This window comes from Engystomops pustulosus, unplaced genomic scaffold, assembly GCF_040894005.1.
Source record: "Engystomops pustulosus unplaced genomic scaffold, aEngPut4.maternal MAT_SCAFFOLD_546, whole genome shotgun sequence".
Lineage (NCBI taxonomy): Eukaryota > Metazoa > Chordata > Amphibia > Anura > Leptodactylidae > Engystomops > Engystomops pustulosus.
This window is the reverse complement of record NW_027285425.1, coordinates 971-23,104: the sequence shown is the minus strand read 5'-3', so window position 1 is coordinate 23,104 and position 22,134 is coordinate 971. Positions and strand designations below refer to the sequence as shown.

At 59.1% G+C, this 22,134-nt stretch overlaps 1 protein-coding gene across 1 annotated transcript in view; it reads right to left on the bottom strand.

The window, feature by feature from the left end:
• Window positions 1–21,578, bottom strand: part of APEH (acylaminoacyl-peptide hydrolase) — a gene marked incomplete at its 3' end in the record, with an annotated part of 48,887 nt that extends 27,309 nt beyond the window's left edge. The window contains 9 exon segments of the mRNA XM_072132406.1: window positions 13,419–13,459; window positions 13,536–13,627; window positions 13,696–13,833; window positions 13,911–14,056; window positions 14,136–14,211; window positions 14,288–14,378; window positions 14,462–14,588; window positions 14,976–15,105; window positions 21,430–21,578. Of these exon segments, the coding sequence (XP_071988507.1) occupies window positions 13,419–13,459; window positions 13,536–13,627; window positions 13,696–13,833; window positions 13,911–14,056; window positions 14,136–14,211; window positions 14,288–14,378; window positions 14,462–14,588; window positions 14,976–15,105; window positions 21,430–21,438 (850 nt within the window).
• Window positions 21,579–22,134: the final 556 nt, after the last annotated feature.

The window sequence follows — 22,134 nt, the reverse complement described above, 5'->3', positions numbered from 1 at the left end:
AGGATTGTCTGATCTCCGCTTCTTCCAGGAGAGACGAATTGAGCTTCCAGTAGCCTCTTCCCATCCGGGGGGTCTCTGTAACATTCAGAGAAAACAAAATTAAACAGTGGTCGGAGAACTCCACCTCAACAACGGACACTGGTGAAGAAATGGCTTCCTCCTTTAAATAAAACCTGTCTATTCTAGACCTGCAGCTACCCCTATAATAGGTGAACCCCGGGTGGCCTGGGGTGTGCCGGATGTGGACATCCACCAGGCGAGCCTCACTAGCTATACTATTAAGAGCGACGCTATCATAAGTCAGCTTGTCTCTGGAACCTCCCCTATCCTGGGACCTCGTGACAGCATTGAAGTCCCCTCCAAAGACCACCTGCCGACTTGTAAAAAGGTAGGGCTTGATCCTCATAAAGAGACACTTCCTGTCCCACTTGGACTGGGGACCATAGATGTTAATTAGGCGAAGTTCTTGTCCCCTCATGAGGACATCCAGGATCAGGCACCTCCCCATTTCTAGCTCAATAACTCGTCGGCATTCTACCGGTGCGGTGAAAAGGACCGCCACTCCGCTATACGGCTCGGCCGCAAGAGACCAATAGGAAGGCCCGTGTCTCCATTCCCTCTTAGCTTTAAACACGGCCGCCAAATCTGGCAGCCTGGTCTCCTGCAAAAATAAAATGTCGGCTTCAACGCGGCCGAGAAAATCAAAGGCCGCAAATCTAGCCGCATCAGACTTAATGCTGGCGACATTAATGGACGCCAGCGTCAACGGAGTGGGTGCCGCCATCATGAGTGATTGAGTTAGACGGCTTTCTTTTTACCCATCTTACCACCACCCTCGGGAAATGAACACCCCCTTTTTAGACATATTGTGGTGTCCATCTCCCGCACCTCTGATGCTTCAGGGGCAGATCCAGGACCTGCCCCCTCATCCTCGTCTCCAGACTCTGGGCCAGTCTCCCCTCCTGAGGACCCTGACTCCCCAGGGGGAGACTCGGCACCTCCTGCAGGCTCCGCCACCTCTGGCCCTTCACCCTCAGCCCCTCCATCGGCAGGAGAGGCTCCATCCAGGGCCAGGAATCGATTTGAAAGTTCGACCAGCGGGGGGTCGGTTGCACCTTCCTTGGGTACCTTAGTCAGGGAGGGAGAAGATCTTACACCTCCCTTCTTTTTACCCTTTTTCTTCTTTTTGGCGCCACGCTTACGCTTTTCCTCTAGCCACGCCCTATTATCCTCATCCATACTCTCATAATGGGAGGAGTCTGAGGACGTGGCACCTTCCTCTCTCTCGATCCTCCTGACCTCCTCATCCAGTACATCATCCCCTGGGGCCTCAGCGACAGGTGTGGTCTCCAGGACAGCGCCAGAGGTTGTCCCAGCAGCCCGAGACTCCCCCCGCTCTCTCTCCTGTTGACGCTTCTCTAGACGCCTTAGCTGGGCAGGCGTCTTTTTCCTGTCTTTCTTCCCTGGCCCCTCCATTCCTCCGCCTCTGCTAGTCCCCTCCCCAGCAGATTCAGCCTCATGGCTTTCATCCGCTGAGGCTGAGCCTGCATTAGCGACGGAAAGAGGACAACGACTGTACGGGTGACCGAGATCACCACACAGGTTACACCTAATCTGCCCTGTACAGGATGCAGCGAGATGGCCTACACCCCCACACAACGCACACTTCTGCACGGTGCAGTTTGCGCTGAAATGTGTGGGGTCACCGCACCTGTGACACAGCTTAGGCTGCCCCCGGTAGAAGATCAGGATCCGATCCCTCCCCAGGAAGGCTGATGAAGGGATGTGGGCGACTGAGTTACCTGAACGCCTCAACTTCACCATGAAGGTCCAGGCCCCTGACCAGATACCATACTCGTCACGATTTTTCTCGGGTACTCCCAGTACCTCTCCATAACGATTCATCCAGGTCATGATGTCAAAGCAAGATAGTGATTCGTTACGGGTAAGAACGGTCACTTTCTTGAGTTCGCTCTGGCGGGACACTGCTTGCACAGCAAAGTCCCGCCACTCGGGCTCGTTGTATCTCAGCTCATAGTTGGACCAGAAGAGCTCAAGCCCCTCCGGCCGAACAAAGCTGACATCAAACTCAGATGTACCATAGGGATGGATCAAGGCAAAGATGTCAGCCGCCTTGAAGTCCATCTTCAGCAGCAGCTCAACTACCCGTGCCCGAGGGGGACACACATCACTGCCACGCCACCGAAGACGGACCACATTCCTACGGTTAGCACCCGGCCCGGTTGTCGGGAGCGACCATGGTGTCTCCCTGCCTCTTTGCTCTCGGAAGGCAGACAGGCCGTGCCTCTCTATCCAAAACGACAAATCAACCTCCTGCCCCGCTACATTGATCGTCCTTTCTCCCTTCTGTAAGGCCTGCAGGAGGCGCCGTTGCAAAAAGCCGTCCCCAGAGCCCAGAGACGAGGATGATGGAACCCTACTTCCCCCAGCAGCGACACTGGCATAGCTCTTAATAGGGGCCGCCACTGGGGGAGCAACCGGACCAACCCCTGCACCCACCACATTAACACAACCCACCTCCATGTTACACTCAGCCGCGCCACTCACACCACCAGTCACTCCATCACCCACCCCCAAAGCTGGAAAAGATTCAGCACCACTCACACCATTCACATTATCCACCACAACATTACTGACACCACTCACACTGGCTGGACCAGCACCAACATCAGGGGACATGACCACCTCCGCATCTTCAGGCACAAGGGACGGGGGTCCCCTCGCAGCGCATCGCCCAGAGGGGACCCCGACTTGTGTCACACTTGTGCCCTCCGCATCATCGGTAGCAGATGTTATTTTACTTCTCCTGGGGCTTGGTAACATTCGCCGCTGTTCTTTAGCTGGTGTGAGGCGCCGCTGATCTCCATTTTCCGTAGAATTCAAATTATCCCCAACACCAACACAGAATAACACTTTTTGTGTGGGAGGTCCGGAGCCCTCAGCCTCAGCGACCCCTCCACACTGCCGCCGCCCCATAACCAAGTGATCAGCGGCAACAGCATGAAGAGGCACCGAGGCACCGGAAGCTGCCACCAGTGCCGGGCTATCCCCCCCTCCCAGCGGGGGACGCACCACAGCACTGGATTTTGATGGTATCGCCACAGCCGAGCCGCCCTTACTGTCCGGCCTTGCGGCCGATGCCTCCCCTGCTCCCCCACTGTTACCACAAACAGAGACGGAGCCCATCGCCACATCAGATGTCACACCTGTAATCTCCCTGCACCTTTGCACCGGGTCCACAGCAGAACTCGGGGGGGTTTGGGTAGCAGGGCTTGCACAGTGAGCTGACCCTGCGCTTTGCCCGGGGGGGTGTACAGGGAGGGGGGTAAAGATGAAACGTACCTCTTCTTGCTGCTTGGGCCTGGTCTTCTTACTCTTCCTCCGGCTGCTCCCCCCAGCGGCTTCCTCTGGGAGTTCGTCACCAAAAGAAAAGTTCTCCATGCGCACTGGGGACTCGAGCAGCCGGATCTCCGCCATGAGCGTCCCTCCCTGGCTGCCGGTGTCACTGTCCTCCCCCGAGCGAGGTGTTACTGCCGACTGTCCTGCAGGGGGCCCACTGCACGAGGCCTGTTGATCTTCCTGCAGGCCGCCAGGTGGGAACTGCTGCTCGTTATCATCATCATCCTCCTCCACCTGGCTCGCAGGCTGCAACCCCTTCAGCCTTTGCTCTCTGTTATCAGCCATTTCTGAAAGTCTCTCATCATTTAAAAGTTTTTCTTTAAATGGACCGCTGTTATTACAAATAAAGTTCTTTCTCTTCATCAGCTTATCAATGTCAGCTTTAAGTTTGTTAATTTCACAATAAATTTCTGTTTTCCGTTTTTTTTGCGCTGTGTTCGCCCTGGCGCGGGCACATCGCAGCTCCTCCCGGAGCCTCCTGATGGTCTTTGTCGCCTCTTCGTACTCACAGAGGTGGCTCTGGACCCGGGAGGCATAGGTGGACAAAGACTCCCGGGGCCCCTGCACCGCCCAGCCTCCCCCCGCATGGTCAGCCTTACCTCTGTGAGCACTCCGCTTCATGGCTCCAGCCCCGGAAGGACCGCTCTCACCCGCACCGACATCCAGGTTCTTAGGGTGTTGCTTCACATTAGACTCAGGGGGAGCAGGAGCCGTATTGCTGCGACTCCTGGTGGAACGTCTCACCCCTGAGTCCTCCATCGCGCTGGCCGGTTGCTGACCTCTCCTGCCTCCCGCCGGCCTAGACCGGGAAGCAGGAGCCTGGGAGTCGGCTCCCTCGCTCATCCCCAGGAACCTAACTCCCTCCCTGGGAGAGGAGAGAGCAGGCCCTGGGCGGGCAGATCTTCCTCCAGGAGCTCAGGAGCACAAACACACAGCAGCTCCACACACAGTCACACCCTCCTCTAACGAGGTAACCGCCTCCAGAGCTGCTCTCACTATCTGCTGCTGGAGGAGTCACTGTGTACATACATGATATTACTTATCCTGTACTGATCCTGAGTTACATCCTGTATTATACCCCAGAGCTGCACTCACTATTCTGCTGCTGGTGCAGTCACTGTACATACATGACATTACTTATCCTGTACTGATCCTGAGTTACATTCTGTATTATACTCCAGAGCTGCTCTCACTATCTGCTGCTGGTGCAGTCACCGTGTACATACATGACATTACTTATCCTGTACTGATCCTGAGTTACATCCTGTATTATACCCCAGAGCTGCACTCACTATTCTGCTGCTGGTGCAGTCACCGTGTACATACATGACATTACTTATCCTGTACTGATCCTGAGTTACATCCTGTATTATACTCCAGAGCTGCACTCACTATTCTGCTGCTGCTGGTGCAGTCACTGTGTACATACATGACATTACTTATCCTGTACTGATCCTGAGTTACATCCTGTATTATACCCAGAGCTGCACTCACTATTCTGCTGCTGCTGGTGCAGTCACTGTGTACAGACATGACATTACTTATCCTGTACTGATCCTGAGTTACATCCTGTATTATACCCCAGAGCTGCACTCACTATTCTGCTGCTGGTGCAGTCACTGTGTACAGACATGACATTACTTATCCTGTACTGATCCTGAGTTACATCCTGTAAATCTTTTATTTTATATATAAAAATGAAAAACATTACAACAATAAACATAAATCAAGCCATAACTTCCGGCAAAACAAAACAATAATAATAATAACAAAACAATAATACAAACTAAAAGAGACTTACAAAAATCTCCTGGCCCAGCCACACACACACCACACAATCAGCATTATAAAACAAAACCTTCACCCAATCCCACCACCTAATTTTTTTTTTTTTTTTTTTATAATTTTTTATAATAATTTTTTTTTTTTTTTTTTCCCCATAAATAACTAAAGAATACACAGCAAAAAAAAACAAACAGGAAATGAAAACATTAAATATAACTAACTAAATCCCACGCCCATCACCCTCCCACCCAGACACTGGTCTAACGTCCAAAGTTCGCGCTATATAGTCCAGACCAGTGCCCAGGATCATACTGTCCAAATCCCGTCCACCCCCCTCCCAACCTAACACCCTAACACCAACACCCCAAAAACCAACCAAGCTATATACACATTAACTATAACTACATAAATACACACTGTACACAAAATACAAACACATTAAACATATCAACATATAACAAACCAACCACATAAAGCCCAGGTTCGGCGCCTGCAAGCCCAACATCACTATAACCTCAGGACACAAAACAAAAATCTACAGTGTCAGCTTCAGCCCAACACCAGGAGCGGAGATGACAGACTAAGGGACACTAAAGGAGAACCCCCTCCAAAGGAGAGAGGCCCTCCCCGTGCCCAGCCTCTCATACTCCAGAGAGCGCACCTTCACCAGGTCACCCAGAATGTTCCTAACCACCTCATCCACCGGGAGGATTTTACGCTGCGTCGATACTAAACACCGTGCGTTCCACGTGTGGTACCTGACCACTAGACTAACTAGGAATAACGTGCATCGGTCCCGGCCACCCAGGCCTCTGAATGCTCCATAGGCCCACTCCGCATAGGAGAGACCGGCCAACCCGGGCCAATGGATGGAAGCGCCCACCCGGTTGTACACCTCTGTGTTAAAGGGGCACTGAAGCAGGAAGTGGTCCATGCTCTCCAGCAGGCCACCGCACTCCTCCCGGGGACAACCCCTTTCCTCAGAGCTCCTACACTTCAGATTGTCCCTCACACACAGCTTTCCATGGAAGCAGCGCCAAGTCAAGTCCCAAAACTTCAAGGGGATCCTGATGGAATTCAAAAGACCTAAACCCACCCCAAGATCCCGACTTGGGCAATCCCTGAGGGCCAGAGGCTTCTGGAAATGGGTCAACAGAACCCTTTTGTCAAGGAGTTTCCTCGACATGGTCCTGATCTCCCACATTCCCAGACCCCACCGGCGAATCACCTTCAGAACCGGGGTAGCGTAAGCCGGAAGATGCCCATGTGGTGTACGGAGATCCTTCACTCGCCCTCCTGTCTCCCATTCCTGGAAGAAAGGCCGAAACCATCCCCTGCAGGAGTATACCCACGGAGGAGCCCTCTCTTTCCAGAGGTTTGCTACATTGATCTTAAGAAAGGTATTCACTAGGAACACCACAGGGTTGACCATACACAACCCTCCTTGTCTCCTCGTGCGGTAAGTAACCTCCCTCTTGATTAGGTTCAGCCTATTCCCCCATAACAGCTGGAAGAACAGACTGTACACCCGAGTCCAGAGGGGTTCTGGCAACATGCACACACTGCCCAGATATATCAGCAATGGGAGCAGGTAAGTTTTAATCAAGTTCACCCTTTCCCTGAGGGTCAAAGACCAACCCTTCCACTGGTCCACCCTCTGAGCGGCGATCTTAAGCCTGCCATCCCAGTTTTGCATGGGGTAATCCCCCTGGCCAAATTCGATGCCGAGAACTTTGGCAGAGTCTTGGGGCCCTGGAAGAGTGTCCGGGAGATCAAAGCCTGGATCCCCCTCTCCCAGCCAGAGACTCTCACACTTATCCCGGTTGATCTTGGACCCAGAAGCCTCTGAGTAGCGGTCAACCTCTGACATCACCCATTGCGCCTCCCCTCTCGAGGACACAAAAACGGTGACATCATCAGCGTACGCTACCACCCTTAGAGTGGCTTCCGGTGCCGCCTGGTCCATCCCGACTCCCACCAACGGCCCACGATCAACCCTCCTAAGGAATGGGTCAATCGCGAACACGTATAAAAGTGGGCTCAGAGGACAACCCTGGCGAACACCAGACCCGACCTCAAAAGAGCGGCCAATCCAACCGTTCACAAGCGGGAAACTCTCTGCCCCTGCATACAAAACTTTTAGCCAATTGACAAACTCCCCCGGCAGGCCATACCTCAGAAGGACAGACCAGAGGTACTCGTGGTCAACCCGATCAAACGCTTTTGCCTGATCCAAGGACAGCAAGTACCCCTTCCAGTTACCAGCCCTGCCCTGCTCCACTGCCTCCCGGACACAAAGCACAGCACTAAATGTACTGCGGCCTGGAACAGAGCAGTGCTGGGTCCCCGAAAGGAGCCGGGGTGCAAACTGCACCAGCCGATTAAACAGCACCTTTGCCAAAACCTTTCTGTCCGTATTGAGAAGCGCTATGGGACGCCAGTTCTCAATACGAGATCGGTCCTTACCCTTTGACAGGATGATCAGGGCAGACCTCCTCATTGACTTCGGCAGAGCGCCCGAGGAAAGACACTCATTGAATACCTCAGTCAAGAGGGGAACCAAGGCGTCCTTAAAGGTCTTATAAAACTCAGATGTTAAGCCATCCGGACCTGGCGATTTCTTGAGGGCGAGCCCTTCAATCGCCAGGCTGACTTCCTCTTCCCTGATCATCTCTGTCAAAACATCAAGAGAGGGGTCTACTCCTGGCTCAGGGACAGTTTCAGCCAGGAAAGCCGACATCACATCCCGATCTAGATCCTTCCTGCCCAAGAGGTGTGAGTAGAAGGATCTGACGACCTCCAGAATCCCTGATCTGGACCTTTTCAGGGATCCCGTACTGTCAACCAGTCCTGTGACAACTTTACCATTCACTGACATCTTGCAGTTTCTGTAAGGGTCGGGCGAGCGGTATTTCCCGTAATCCCTCTCAAAAACCAAAGATGCGTGTCTATCGTACTGACACCTCTTCAGCAAGGATTTCACTCTGGAGATGTCCTCACGACTACCTCCAGTCGAGACGAGATGCTCGAGTTTCCTCCTCAGGCCCTGATACAGGCGGTACCTGTCCAGGCTCCTGAGGCTCGAGAGCTGGCGGAAGAATCTCGCCACCCTTTTCTTGAGCATCTCCCACCACTCTGCCTTACTGCTACAAAGGCCCAGCAATGGTACCTGGCTCTGAAGAAAGTCCTCAAAGGATTGTCTTATCTCCGCTTCTTCCAGGAGAGACGAATTGAGCTTCCAGTAGCCTCTTCCCATCCGGGGGGTCTCTGTAACATTCAGAGAAAACAAAATTAGACAGTGGTCGGAGAACTCCACCTCAACAACGGACACTGCTGAAGAAATGGCTTCCTCCTTTAAATAAAACCTGTCTATTCTAGACCTGCAGCTACCCCTATAATAGGTGAACCCCGCGTGGCCTGGGGTGTGCCGGATGTGGACATCCACCAGGCGAGCCTCACTAGCTATGCTATTAAGAGCGACGCTATCATAAGTCAGCTTGTCTCTGGAACCTCCCCTATCCTGGGACCTCGTGACAGCATTGAAGTCCCCTCCAAAGACCACCTGCCGACTTGTAAAAAGATAGGGCTTGATCCTCATAAAGAGACACTTCCTGTCCCACTTGGACTGGGGACCATAGATGTTAATTAGGCGCAGTTCTTGTCCCTTCATGAGGACATCCAGGATCAGGCACCTCCCCATTTCTAACTCAATAACTCGTCGGCATTCTACCGGCGCGGTAAAAAGGACCGCCACTCCGCTATACGGCTCGGCCGCAAGAGACCAATAGGAAGGCCCGTGTCTCCATTCCCTCTTAGCTTTAAACACGGCCGCCAAATCTGGCAGCCTGGTCTCCTGCAAAAATAAAATGTCGGCTTCAACACGGCCGAGAAAATCAAAGGCCGCAAATCTAGCCGCATCAGACTTAATGCTGGCGACATTAATGGACGCCAGCGTCAACGGAGTGGGTGCCGCCATCATGAGTGATTGAGTTAGACGGCTTTTTTCTTACTGCCTCCCTTCCCTCTACTGTCCTCTGAGGATGATCCCTTTTCCCTTTTACCTTCAGAATTGGGGCAGCTTCTCTTTAATGAGATTGTGGTGTCCATATTATTACTGGCCCCCAAGGACCCACCCGGACCACCCTCTCCTTCGTCCTTGTCTCCTGACTCTGAGTCAGTCTCCCACTCTGAGGACCCAGCTTCCCCAGAGGATAGAGACTCGGCGCCCCCTGCAGGCTGCTCCGCCGCCACCTCCAGAACCCCACCCTCAGCCTCTCTTCCCGAGGAGGCGATCTCATCGAGGGTGAGGAACCGGTTGGAAAGCTCAACCAGAGGGGAGGAAGTTTTCCCTTCCTTAGGTACCTTAGATACGCCGCGTTTTTTCTTTTTCTGCTTGCGCTTATTTTCTAGCCAAATCCTGTTATCCTCATCCATACTTTCATAATGGGAGGACGTGGAGGACATGGCACCTTTCTCGCGCTCCATCCTCCTGACCTCCTCATCCAACTCATCATCCCTCAGGGCCTCAGTAGCAAGACCAGCCTCTGAGGAAGGACCAAGGGTCACCCCAGCAACCTGAGGCTTCCCCAGGTCTCTCCCTTTTTGTCTGGCCTCAAGCCGCCTCAACTGAGAAGGTGACTTATTCTTACTTTTCTTCACAGGCCCCTTAGCTCCTCCACCTCTGCTGGTACCCTCCCCAGCAGAAGCAACCTCATGGCTCTCCTCCACTGGGGTCACAACCGCATTGGCAAAGGAGCGAGGACAACGGCTGAAAGGGTGACCGAGCTCACCACACAGGTTACACCTAATGTCCTTACAGGATGCAGCGAGATGACCTAGCCCACCACACAAAGCGCACTTCTGCACTTGGCAGCTGGCGCTAAAGTGTGTGGGGTCACCGCACCTGTGACAGACCTTCGGCTGCCCCTGGTAGAAAATCAGGATTCTGTCTCGCCCAAGAAAGGCTGAAGAGGGAATGTGGGCGACTGTGCCGCCTGAACACTTCAACTTCATCATGAAGGTCCAGGCTCCAGACCAAATGCCAAATTCATCGCGGTTTTTCTGAGGTACCTGTACAACCTCACCATAACGACTGAGCCAAGTCATGATGTCCATGCAAGAAAGTGACTCGTTACGGGTCAAAACGGTCACTTTCTTGACTGTGTTTTGGCGAGACACTGCTTGCACAGCAAAGTCTCGCCAGCCAGGCTCGTTCTTTGCCAGCTCATAATTCGACCAGAAGAGCTCTAAGCCCTCCGGCCGAACAAAGCTGACATCGAACTCCGGAGTACCATAAGGATGTATCAGGGCAAAGATGTCACTAGCCCTGAAGTTCATCTTCAGGAGGAGCTCCACCACCCTTGACCTGGGTGGGCATGCGTCACTGCCCCTCCAGCGAAGACGAACCACATTCCTACGGGCAGCTCCGGGCCCAGTTGTGGGTAAAGACCATACAGTCTCTCCCCCCCTTTTCTCTTGGAAGGCTGCCAGGCCATGCCTGTCTGTCCAGAAGGACAGATCAACCTCTCTCCCCTCTACAGTGATTGACTTTTCCCCTCTCCTGAGAGCCTCCAGAAGACGCCTTTGCAAAACGCTGTTCCCAGAGCCAGGAGACAAGGAGTTAACCCCACTTGCCCCAGCGGTGACACTCGCATAGCTCCTTATGGGAGCGGCCACCACTGGGGGTGCAGATGGTCCAGCACTCACACCAGGATCCCCCCCAGCGCCATTCACCACCCCAACATTCACCACACTATGTACAATACTGCCTCGCTTCCTTGCATCACTCACACCAGCTGGGCCAGGAGGACCTGGGGTTGCCTCGGCGTCACTGGGCACTGGGGGTAGAGCCACCTCCATAGCTGATACAGCCTGAGAAGAGGCAGCTCCAACCCCGATCTTACTTGTGCCCTCTGCCTCATTGGCATTAACCCCTTGTTGTCCAGCAGTTTTTATGATGTTTGAGCATCGCTGCTCGATTGGTGGTAGAGGCCTCTTGTCCTTACAGACTGCAGACAGTTTTTTTGCCCCTTTTATGTCTTCAGAGTTTGATGCACCAATACAGAATAATACTTTTCCTGCGCTTTTCTCTGCAGGCTGCACGGGATGTTTGGGAGGCGCCGCACTACAAGCCCCAGCAGCCCCATCACGCTGCCGCTGCTCACCAGAGCAAGCAACAGCGCTAAGGGCCACAGGAGCCACCGCCACTGCCCCTGGCACTGGGCCACCCCCCCCTCCCACTAGGGGGCAGCGCACAGTACCAGGACCTGCTGGATCGCCCTCACTGTCCGGCCTTTCGGCCGATGCCTTCCCTGCACCATCCTTGCTACTACAAACAAGGCTGGTGCTCTGCGCCATGATGGAACGTGGCTTTGCACTCTCCCCGCACCCTGGCGCCGAGTCCACTGCAGGATTCGTGCTGGGCTGGGCAACGGGGCCTACACGACAGGCTGGCACTGCTGCCCGCCCGGAGGGAACAGGGAGGGGACGAAACACCAGATTCACCTCCTGAGACGCCTTGGTCTTCTTGGCTCTCTTCTTTCTCTTTAGGTCGTCATCTGGCATATCATCGCCGAAGGAGAAGTTCTGGAGGTGAACTGGGGACTCAAGCTGACGGATCTGAGCCATTAGCGCCCCCCCCTGGCCGCTGTCATCACTTTCCTCCTCCAGGTTGGCAGAGCCGCAGCCTGATGGTAATGGCGCTTGCTCCGCAGGCAGCCTGTCGTGCGAGGCCTGCTGGTGTTGGTGCAGGCCACCAGACGGACACGGCAGGTCTTCCTCATCCTCCTCATCATCGCCATCATCCGCCTGGACCTGAAGCCCCTTCAGCTTTCTCAGCTTATCCTGGCGCATATCATCAAACCGGGCGTCGTTTTCTAATTTCTCACGAAACGGACCGCTGTGCTCACGGATTAGATGACGCTTTTCTTCCAGAGCGGTGACCTCGGCTTTTAGTCTGTCTATGGTGGTAAGAAGATCAGACTTTTTCTTCTTAGTGGCCACCCCCGCTAGGGCCAAGGTCTCCCTTATCTCCTCCTGGAGCCTCCTCAGCGCTTTTCCAGCTTCCTCGTACTCACGGAGGTGCTCAGCAATCCGGGAGCCATAGATGGTAGCAGACTCCCGGGCCTTAAGATCACCCCATGCCTTTTGCACACCTCCGTGAGCACCCAGCTTTTCAGCTGAACCACCCAGCTTTCCCGCACAGTCACTCAGCTTTCCAGGAGGAGCACTCAGGCTGATGTTACTTGCCTTAATATTCTGTGTTCCGGAGACCTTGCGGCTTCCCTGGGTCTTGGGGGTGGCAGCCGAGGTCACATTGCTGCGTCCTTGGCTCCGGGCAGATCTTCTCACGCCATCAGTTTTGGCCGGTAACTGGATTCTCCTGCCCCCCGCCGGCCTGGTCCGGGAGACAGGAGCCTGGGACTTTCCTGCAGGATTCATCCCACAGAACCCACTCCCTCCCTGGGGAGGAGAGAGCAGGCCTGGGTGGATTGGGTTTGCTCCAGGTGGTGCAGGAGCTCAGCTGAACACAACCACACCCGTCAGCAGTTCACAGCAGAATGATCCAGCACGAGCTATTCTGCTGCTGGTGCAGTCACTGTGTACAGACATGACATTACTTATCCTGTACTGATCCTGAGTTACATCCTGTATTATACTCCAGAGCTGCACTCACTATTCTGCTGCTGCTGGTGCAGTCACTGTGTACAGACATGACATTACTTATCCTGTACTGATCCTGAGTTACATCCTGTATTATACCCCAGAGCTGCACTCACTATTCTGCTGCTGGTGCAGTCACTGTGTACATACATGACATTACTTATCCTGTACTGATCCTGAGTTACATCCTGTATTATACCCCAGAGCTGCACTCACTATTCTGCTGCTGGTGCAGTCACTGTGTACATACATGACATTACTTATCCTGTACTGATCCTGAGTTACATCCTGTATTATACCCCAGAGCTGCACTCACTATTCTGCTGCTGGTGCAGTCACTGTGTACATACATGACATTACTTATCCTGTACTGATCCTGAGTTACATCCTGTATTATACCCCAGAGCTGCACTCACTATTCTGCTGCTGCTGGTGCAGTCACTGTGTACATACATGACATTACTTATCCTGTACTGATCCTGAGTAACATCCTGTATTATACCCCAGAGCTGCACTCACTATTCTGCTGGGTTCATAGTCTTGGTGCTCACCACATTTCCCGCCGGTCAGGTCCACATAGAACAGGGCAGATCTGGGGAGACAGGGGGTGGTAGGTGGTCAGTGTTGTGGGTGCTGCGGCTCTGGAGGGTGCAGTCTCATACACTTACCTTCTGTTGGCGCAGTACTTTAAGCCGATCCGGTAGGGCTGGTGCCACCAGCCCACAAACACCACGCCCGTGTCCCCCGGGGACCAGAAGGCCTGGAGAGAGGAAGGTGCTGTGTGACACGTGGTGGGGGGGTATCAGGGGGGGGGGGGCACATACTTACCTGACCCGGAGACACGTGATTGGGGATCCCCTCCAGCACAGAGATGTTCCCGCTCTCGATGTCCAGGACACACAGAACCGGGAGGCTCCGATCCACCAGACCCTCGCCCCAATCCTCATGGAGAACAAACTGCTCCCCCTGCAGGCGGGAGGGAAAGAGTTAAGGGGGAGGCGATGTATGATACATGATAAGCCCCACCCCTGAGGATCCCTCACCTTGCTGGTTTTGGTGGCTCCGCCCTCCTCCTCCTCGGTGATGGGATCTGCAGCATCAAAGAAGGACTTGCTCTTCGGTCTCTTGTGTTCGGCGATGTACAGCAGATGCGTCTCTGAGTGGGACCAGGACAGACACCCGAACTGCTCTGCGGGGGATGAAACAGTCACCCTGAGCAGGGGCGGAGCCAGACACCAGCTAGCCCCTCCCCCTGGGACGCCACTCACCGTCCTCGTACACCTTCCCGTGTTTGTCCAGCGCCGTCAGACTGATGCTTTTCACCTTGCGGTTTCTGTCCCAGACCTGAAAGGAGAGGAGGCGCTGGTGAGCTGAGACCCCGAGGCCCCGGACCCCCACAGTGAGGCGCCAGGGGTCTCACCTCCAGAAACTGCACCTCCGCCCCGCTCTTATTCTTGGTCTCTCGCAGAACAGCCTTCAGAGCCCCTGAGGGCGACTCCCGGCTCAGCAGTCTGGGGAGAGAGATGATAGGGGGGTGTTAGAGGACCCCCGCTGCGGAGACCCCCAACACTCAGAGCTCCGCCCATTTACTTACTCTCCTTTGATTTCACTGCCGTTTCCACAAGCACCAGCATAGACCACGGCGTTGTTATCATGGAAGACGATGTACTGGCGGCAGAACTTCACCTGCTCATCGCGGTCCAGATCCCTCTGCGACCACTCTGGGGACAAAGGGGCGGGGTCAGCCAGAGGATAGACCCTCCCCCGAGCATCCACAAGCATTGCCTTAGAATGGGAGGGGCATCTAGAGAGGGTGGGGAAAGGCTGTGATGGGGAGGGGCCTAAAAGATGGAGTCAGAGGTGGGTCAGGCTGAGAGAGGGGAGGGGCCAGGGACATTTATGGGAGTGGGGCTGAGAGAGGGGAGGGGCCAGGCAGTGGGTGGAGCTATCTGCAGGTTCCACTCAGGACCCTCCAGCTCAGTTCTCGTTACAGTGTATCAGGTCTCCCCCCCACCACTGATACAGTGTAACAAATCACAGGACACAAATGTTTCTAGTCATTGACAACAAGCAGAGATCTTGAGAATGATGCCCGGTCCATTGGTTACCTGTGTAGAGGTTGGTGTACTTTCCGCCATATTGGGTGGTGACATCCGGTCCGATGGAGGCGCTGGAGAGTGACGGGAACTGGCTGAGGCCACGGTACAGAGCGGCCACGTCCCGGGACTTCCTCATCACCTGCAGAAAGAAGTCCATTAGTCCTGATTCCATTCCCACCCGGAGGATGACCCCCGACCTCTACAGGGACAGGAAGCAGAGAAGGGTCCAACTAATAACTGCACCGGAGGCATTGGCTGCCCACAAACATAGGGGGGGGGGATACATGGGCGTCATGGGGGGGGGGATACATGGGCGTCATGGGGGGGATACATGGGCGTCATGGGGGGGATACATGGGCGTCATGGGGGGGATACATGGGCGTCATGGGGGGGATACATGGGCGTCATGGGGGGGATACATGGGCGTCATATGGGGGGGGGGGGATATGGCGCCCATGTACCCCCCCATGACGCCCATGTATTCTCCCCCCATGACGCCTCCTCCTCCTCCCAGACACCTCCCTGCCTCCTCCTCCCAGACACCTCCCTGCCTCCTCCCAGACACCTCCCTGCCTCCTCCTCCTCCCAGACACCTCCCTGCCTCCTCCTCCCAGACACCTCCCTGCCTCCTCCTCCTCCCAGACACCTCCCCGCCTCCTCCTCCTCCCGGACACCTCCCTGCCTCCTCCCAGACACCTCCCTGCCTCCTCCTCCCAGACACCTCCCTGCCTCCTCCTCCTCCCAGACACCTCCCCGCCTCCTCCTCCTCCCGGACACCTCCCTGCCTCCTCCCAGACACCTCCCTGCCTCCTCCTCCCAGACACCTCCCTGCCTCCTCCTCCTCCCAGACACCTCCCCGCCTCCTCCTCCTCCCGGACACCTCCCTGCCTCCTCCCAGACACCTCCCTGCCTCCTCCTCCCAGACACCTCCCTGCCTCCTCCTCCTCCCAGACACCTCCCCGCCTCCTCCTCCTCCCGGACACCTCCCTGCCTCCTCCCAGACACCTCCCTGCCTCCTCCTCCTCCCAGACACCTCCCCGCCTCCTCCTCCTCCCGGACACCTCCCCGCCTCCTCCTCCTCCCGGACACCTCCCCGCCTCCTCCTCCTCCCGGACACCTCCCCGCCTCCTCCTCCTCCTCCCGGACACCTCCCCGCCTCCTCCTCCTCCCACACACCTCCCTGCCTCCTCCTCCCGGACACCTCCCTGCCTCCTCCTCCTCCTCCCGGACACCTCCCCGCCTCCTCCTCCTCCCACACACCTCCCTGCCTCCTCCTCCCGGACACCTCCCTGCCTCCTCCTCCCGGACACCTCCCCGCCTCCTCCTCCTCCTCCCGGACACCTCCCTGCCTCCTCCTCCCTGCCTCCTCCTCCTCCCGGACACCTCCCTGCCTCCTCCTCCCTGCCTCCTCCTCCTCCCAGACACCTCCCTGCCTTCTCCTCCTCCCCGCCTCCTCCCTGCCTCCTCCCGGACACCTCCCCGCCTCCTCCTCCTCCCGGACACCTCCCCGCCTCCTCCTCCTCCCGGACACCTCCCCGCCTCCTCTTCCTCCCGGACACCTCCCCGCCTCCTCCTCCTCCCACACACCTCCCTGCCTCCTCCTCCTCCTCCCGGACACCTCCCTGCCTCCTCCTCCTCCTCCCGGACACCTCCCCGCCTCCTCCTCCTCCTCCCGGACACCTCCCCGCCTCCTCCTCCTCCTCCCGGACACCTCCCCGCCTCCTCCTCCTCCTCCCGGACACCTCCCCGCCTCCTCCTCCTCCTCCCGGACACCTCCCCGCCTCCTCCTCCTCCTCCCGGACACCTCCCCGCCTCCTCCTCCTCCCGGACACCTCCCCGCCTCCTCCTCCTCCCGGACACCTCCCCGCCTCCTCCTCCTCCCGGACACCTCCCCGCCTCCTCCTCCCGGACACCTCCCTGCCTCCTCCTCCTCCCGGACACCTCCCTGCCTCCTCCTCCTCCTCCCGGACACCTCCCCGCCTCCTCCTCCTCCTCCCGGACACCTCCCTGCCTCCTCCTCCTCCTCCCGGACACCTCCCTGCCTCCTCCTCCTCCTCCCGGACACCTCCCTGCCTCCTCCTCCTCCCGGACACCTCCCTGCCTCCTCCTCCTCCTCCTCCCGGACACCTCCCTGCCTCCTCCTCCTCCCAGACACCTCCCTGCCTCCTCCTCCTCCCAGACACCTCCCTGCCTCCTCCTCCTCCCAGACACCTCCCTGCCTCCTCCTCCTCCCAGACACCTCCCTGCCTCCTCCTCCTCCCAGACACCTCCCTGCCTCCTCCTCCTCCCAGACACCTCCCTGCCTCCTCCTCCTCCCAGACACCTCCCTGCCTCCTCCTCCTCCCAGACACCTCCCTGCCTCCTCCTCCTCCCAGACACCTCCCTGCCTCCTCCTCCTCCCGGACACCTCCCTGCCTCCTCCTCCTCCCGGACACCTCCCTGCCTCCTCCTCCTCCCGGACACCTCCCTGCCTCCTCCTCCTCCCGGACACCTCCCTGCCTCCTCCTCCTCCCGGACACCTCCCTGCCTCCTCCTCCTCCCGGACACCTCCCTGCCTCCTCCTCCTCCCGGACACCTCCCTGCCTCCTCCCTGCCTCCTCCCGGACACCTCCCTGCCTCCTCCCGGACACCTCCCTGCCTCCTCCCGGACACCTCCCTGCCTCCTCCTCCTCCCAGACACCTCCCTGCCTCCTCCTCCTCCTCCCAGACACCTCCCTGCCTCCTCCTCCTCCCGGACACCTCCCTGCCTCCTCCTCCCTGCCTCCTCCTCCCGGACACCTCCTCCCGGACACCTCCCTGCCTCCTCCTCCTCCCGGACACCTCCCTGCCTCCTCCTCCCTGCCTTCTCCTCCCTGCCAGACACCTCCCTGCCTCCTCCTCCCTGCCTCCTCCTCCCTGCCTCCTCCTCCCTGCCTCCTCCTCCCAGACACCTCCTCCCAGACACCTCCTCCCAGACACCTCCTCCCAGACACCTCCCTGCCTCCTCCTCCCAGACACCTCCCTGCCTCCTCCTCCCAGACACCTCCCTGCCTCCTCCTCCTCCTCCTCCCAGACACCTCCCTGCCTCCTCCTCCTCCTCCTCCCAGACACCTCCCTGCCTCCTCCTCCTCCTCCCAGACACCTCCCTGCCTCCTCCTCCTCCTCCCAGACACCTCCCTGCCTCCTCCTCCTCCCAGACACCTCCCTGCCTCCTCCTCCTCCCGGACACCTCCCTGCCTCCTCCTCCTCCTCCTCCTCCCGGACACCTCCCTGCCTCCTCCTCCTCCTCCTCCCGGACACCTCCCTGCCTCCTCCTCCCTGCCTCCTCCTCCCTGCCAGACACCTCCCTGCCTCCTCCTCCCTGCCTCCTCCTCCCTGCCTCCTCCTCCCAGACACCTCCCTGCCTTCTCCTCCCTGCCTCCTCCTCCCAGACACCTCCCTGCCTCCTCCTCCCAGACACCTCCCTGCCTCCTCCTCCCAGACACCTCCCTGCCTCCTCCTCCCAGACACCTCCCTGCCTCCTCCTTCCAGACACCTCCCTGCCTCCTCCTCCCAGACACCTCCCTGCCTCCTCCTCCCTGCCTCCTCCTCCAAGACACCTCCCTGCCTCCTCCTCCTCCCGGACACCTCCCCGCCTCCTCCTCCTCCCGGACACCTCCCCGCCTCCTCCTCCTCCCGGACACCTCCCCGCCTCCTCCTCCTCCCGGACACCTCCCCGCCTCCTCCTCCTCCCGGACACCTCCCCGCCTCCTCCTCCTCCCGGACACCTCCCCGCCTCCTCCTCCTCCCGGACACCTCCCTGCCTCCTCCTCCTCCCAGACACCTCCCTGCCTCCTCCTCCTCCCAGACACCTCCCCGCCTCCTCCTCCTCCTCCCGGACACCTCCCCGCCTCCTCCTCCTCCTCCCGGACACCTCCCCGCCTCCTCCTCCCGGACACCTCCCCGCCTCCTCCTCCTCCTCCCGGACACCTCCCCGCCTCCTCCTCCTCCTCCCGGACACCTCCCCGCCTCCTCCTCCTCCTCCCGGACACCTCCCCGCCTCCTCCTCCTCCCAGACACCTCCCTGCCTCCTCCTCCTCCCAGACACCTCCCTGCCTCCTCCCAGACACCTCCCTGCCTCCTCCCAGACACCTCCCTGCCTCCTCCTCCTCCCAGACACCTCCCTGCCTCCTCCTCCTCCCAGACACCTCCCCGCCTCCTCCTCCTCCCAGACACCTCCCTGCCTCCTCCTCCTCCTCCCGGACACCTCCCTGCCTCCTCCTCCTCCCAGACACCTCCCTGCCTCCTCCTCCTCCCAGACACCTCCCTGCCTCCTCCTCCTCCCAGACACCTCCCTGCCACCTCCCTGCCTCCTCCTCCTCCCAGACACCTCCCTGCCTCCTCCTCCTCCCAGACACCTCCCTGCCTCCTCCCGGACACCTCCCCGCCTCCTCCTCCTCCCAGACACCTCCCCGCCTCCTCCTCCTCCCAGACACCTCCCCGCCTCCTCCTCCTCCCAGACACCTCCCCGCCTCCTCCTCCTCCCAGACACCTCCCTGCCTCCTCCTCCTCCCAGACACCTCCCTGCCTCCTCCTCCTCCTCCCGGACACCTCCCCGCCTCCTCCTCCCGGACACCTCCCCGCCTCCTCCTCCTCCTCCCGGACACCTCCCCGCCTCCTCCTCCTCCTCCCGGACACCTCCCCGCCTCCTCCTCCTCCTCCCGGACACCTCCCCGCCTCCTCCTCCTCCTCCCGGACACCTCCCTGCCTCCTCCTCCTCCCAGACACCTCCCTGCCTCCTCCTCCTCCCAGACACCTCCCTGCCTCCTCCCAGACACCTCCCTGCCTCCTCCCAGACACCTCCCTGCCTCCTCCTCCTCCCAGACACCTCCCTGCCTCCTCCTCCTCCCAGACACCTCCCCGCCTCCTCCTCCTCCCAGACACCTCCCTGCCTCCTCCTCCTCCTCCCGGACACCTCCCTGCCTCCTCCTCCTCCCAGACACCTCCCTGCCTCCTCCTCCTCCCAGACACCTCCCTGCCTCCTCCTCCTCCCAGACACCTCCCTGCCTCCTCCTCCTCCCAGACACCTCCCTGCCACCTCCCTGCCTCCTCCTCCTCCCAGACACCTCCCTGCCTCCTCCTCCTCCCAGACACCTCCCTGCCTCCTCCCGGACACCTCCCCGCCTCCTCCTCCTCCCAGACACCTCCCCGCCTCCTCCTCCTCCCGGACACCTCCCCGCCTCCTCCTCCTCCCGGACACCTCCCCGCCTCCTCCTCCTCCCAGACACCTCCCTGCCTCCTCCTCCTCCCAGACACCTCCCTGCCTCCTCCTCCTCCCAGACACCTCCCTGCCTCCTCCTCCTCCCAGACACCTCCCTGCCTCCTCCTCCTCCCAGACACCTCCTGCCTCCTCCTCCTCCCAGACACCTCCCTGCCTCCTCCTCCTCCCAGACACCTCCCTGCCTCCTCCTCCTCCCAGACACCTCCCTGCCTCCTCCTCCTCCCAGACACCTCCCTGCCTCCTCCTCCTCCCAGACACCTCCCTGCCTCCTCCTCCTCCCAGACACCTCCCTGCCTCCTCCTCCTCCCAGACACCTCCCTGCCTCCTCCTCCTCCCAGACACCTCCCTGCCTCCTCCTCCTCCCAGACACCTCCCTGCCTCCTCCTCCTCCCAGACACCTCCCTGCCTCCTCCTCCTCCCAGCCACCTCCCTGCCTCCTCCTCCTCCCAGACACCTCCCCGCCTCCTCCTCCTCCCAGACACCCTCCCTGCCTCCTCCTCCTCCCAGACACCTCCCTGCCTCCTCCTCCTCCCAGACACCTCCCTGCCTCCTCCTCCTCCCAGACACCTCCCTGCCTCCTCCTCCTCCCAGACACCTCCCTGCCTCCTCCTCCTCCCAGACACCTCCCTGCCTCCTCCTCCTCCCAGACACCTCCCTGCCGCCTCCTCCTCCTCCCGGACACCTCCCGCCTCCTCCTCCTCCCGGACACCTCCCGCCTCCTCTCTCCCGGACACCTCCCGCCTCCTCCTCCTCCCAGACACCTCCCCGCCGCCTCCTCCTCCAGACACCTCCCCGCCTCCTCCTCCTCCCAGACACCTCCCCGCCGCCTCCTCCTCCCAGACACCTCCCTGCCTCCTCCTCCTCCCAGACACCTCCCTGCCTCCTCCTCCTCCCAGACACCTCCCTGCCTCCTCCTCCTCCAGACACCTCCCTGCCTCCTCCTCCTCCTCCCAGACACCTCCCTGCCTCCTCCTCCTCCCAGACACCTCCCTGCCTCCTCCTCCTCCCGGACACCTCCCTGCCTCCTCCTCCTCCCAGACACCTCCCTGCCTCCTCCTCCTCCCAGACACCTCCCCGCCTCCTCCTCCTCCCGACACCTCCCCGCCTCCTCCTCCCGGACACTTTTCCCCTCTCTCACGTGTAATGCGGGGGTCGTGCTGGGACATGTAGTTCTCCCGCTCAGGACAAGCCGCGGGTTATGGCGGGAGCTGTCACATCACTCACCTGCGCCATCTCTACGCCTCTGGGGGGAAACAAGACTCCGGGCTCACCCCTGCCCCACTTACAGTGGTTCCTTCCGCCTTCACTGATTGGCTCGGCCACACCTGGGGGCAGGGCCTCACGTGACAGCCGGAGCAGGTGGCACGTAGTGGACGTGAGTCATGTGACACAGCGAGGCTCGATATTTCCATGGAGATTGTTGGAGAGGACGGGCACGTGACCGCGGCGGCGGCCATGTTTGTTAGGGGAACAGAACAGAGAGACAGCGGAGAGAAGCGGCGGCGGCCATCTTTACTGAGGGCAGGTGCAGGGCGCTGTGCACACACATACCGCAGCACCAGCATGGAGCCGGCAGCAGCCTGCAGCATCCGAGCCGCGCAGTCCCTGCAGGTGGGAGACGGGGCGCGCCCTGGGGTCAGTGTCATAGATGTCACCTTCCCCCAATCACAGGCGGTAAACGTGAGTGTCAAACCGGGGTCCCTGGACCCTCCCCCGCGGTCCCTCTTCTCCCCCCCTCCCCGCGGTCCCACTTCTCCCCCTCCCCGCGGTCCTCTTTCTTCCCCCTCCCCGCGGTCCTCTTCTCCCCCCTCCCCGCGGTCCCTCTTCGCCCCCTCCCCGCGGTCCCTCTTCGCCCCCCTCCCGCGGTCCCTCTTCGCTCCCCGCGGTCCCCTCCCCGCGGTCCCTCTTCGCTCCCCGCGGTCCCTCTTC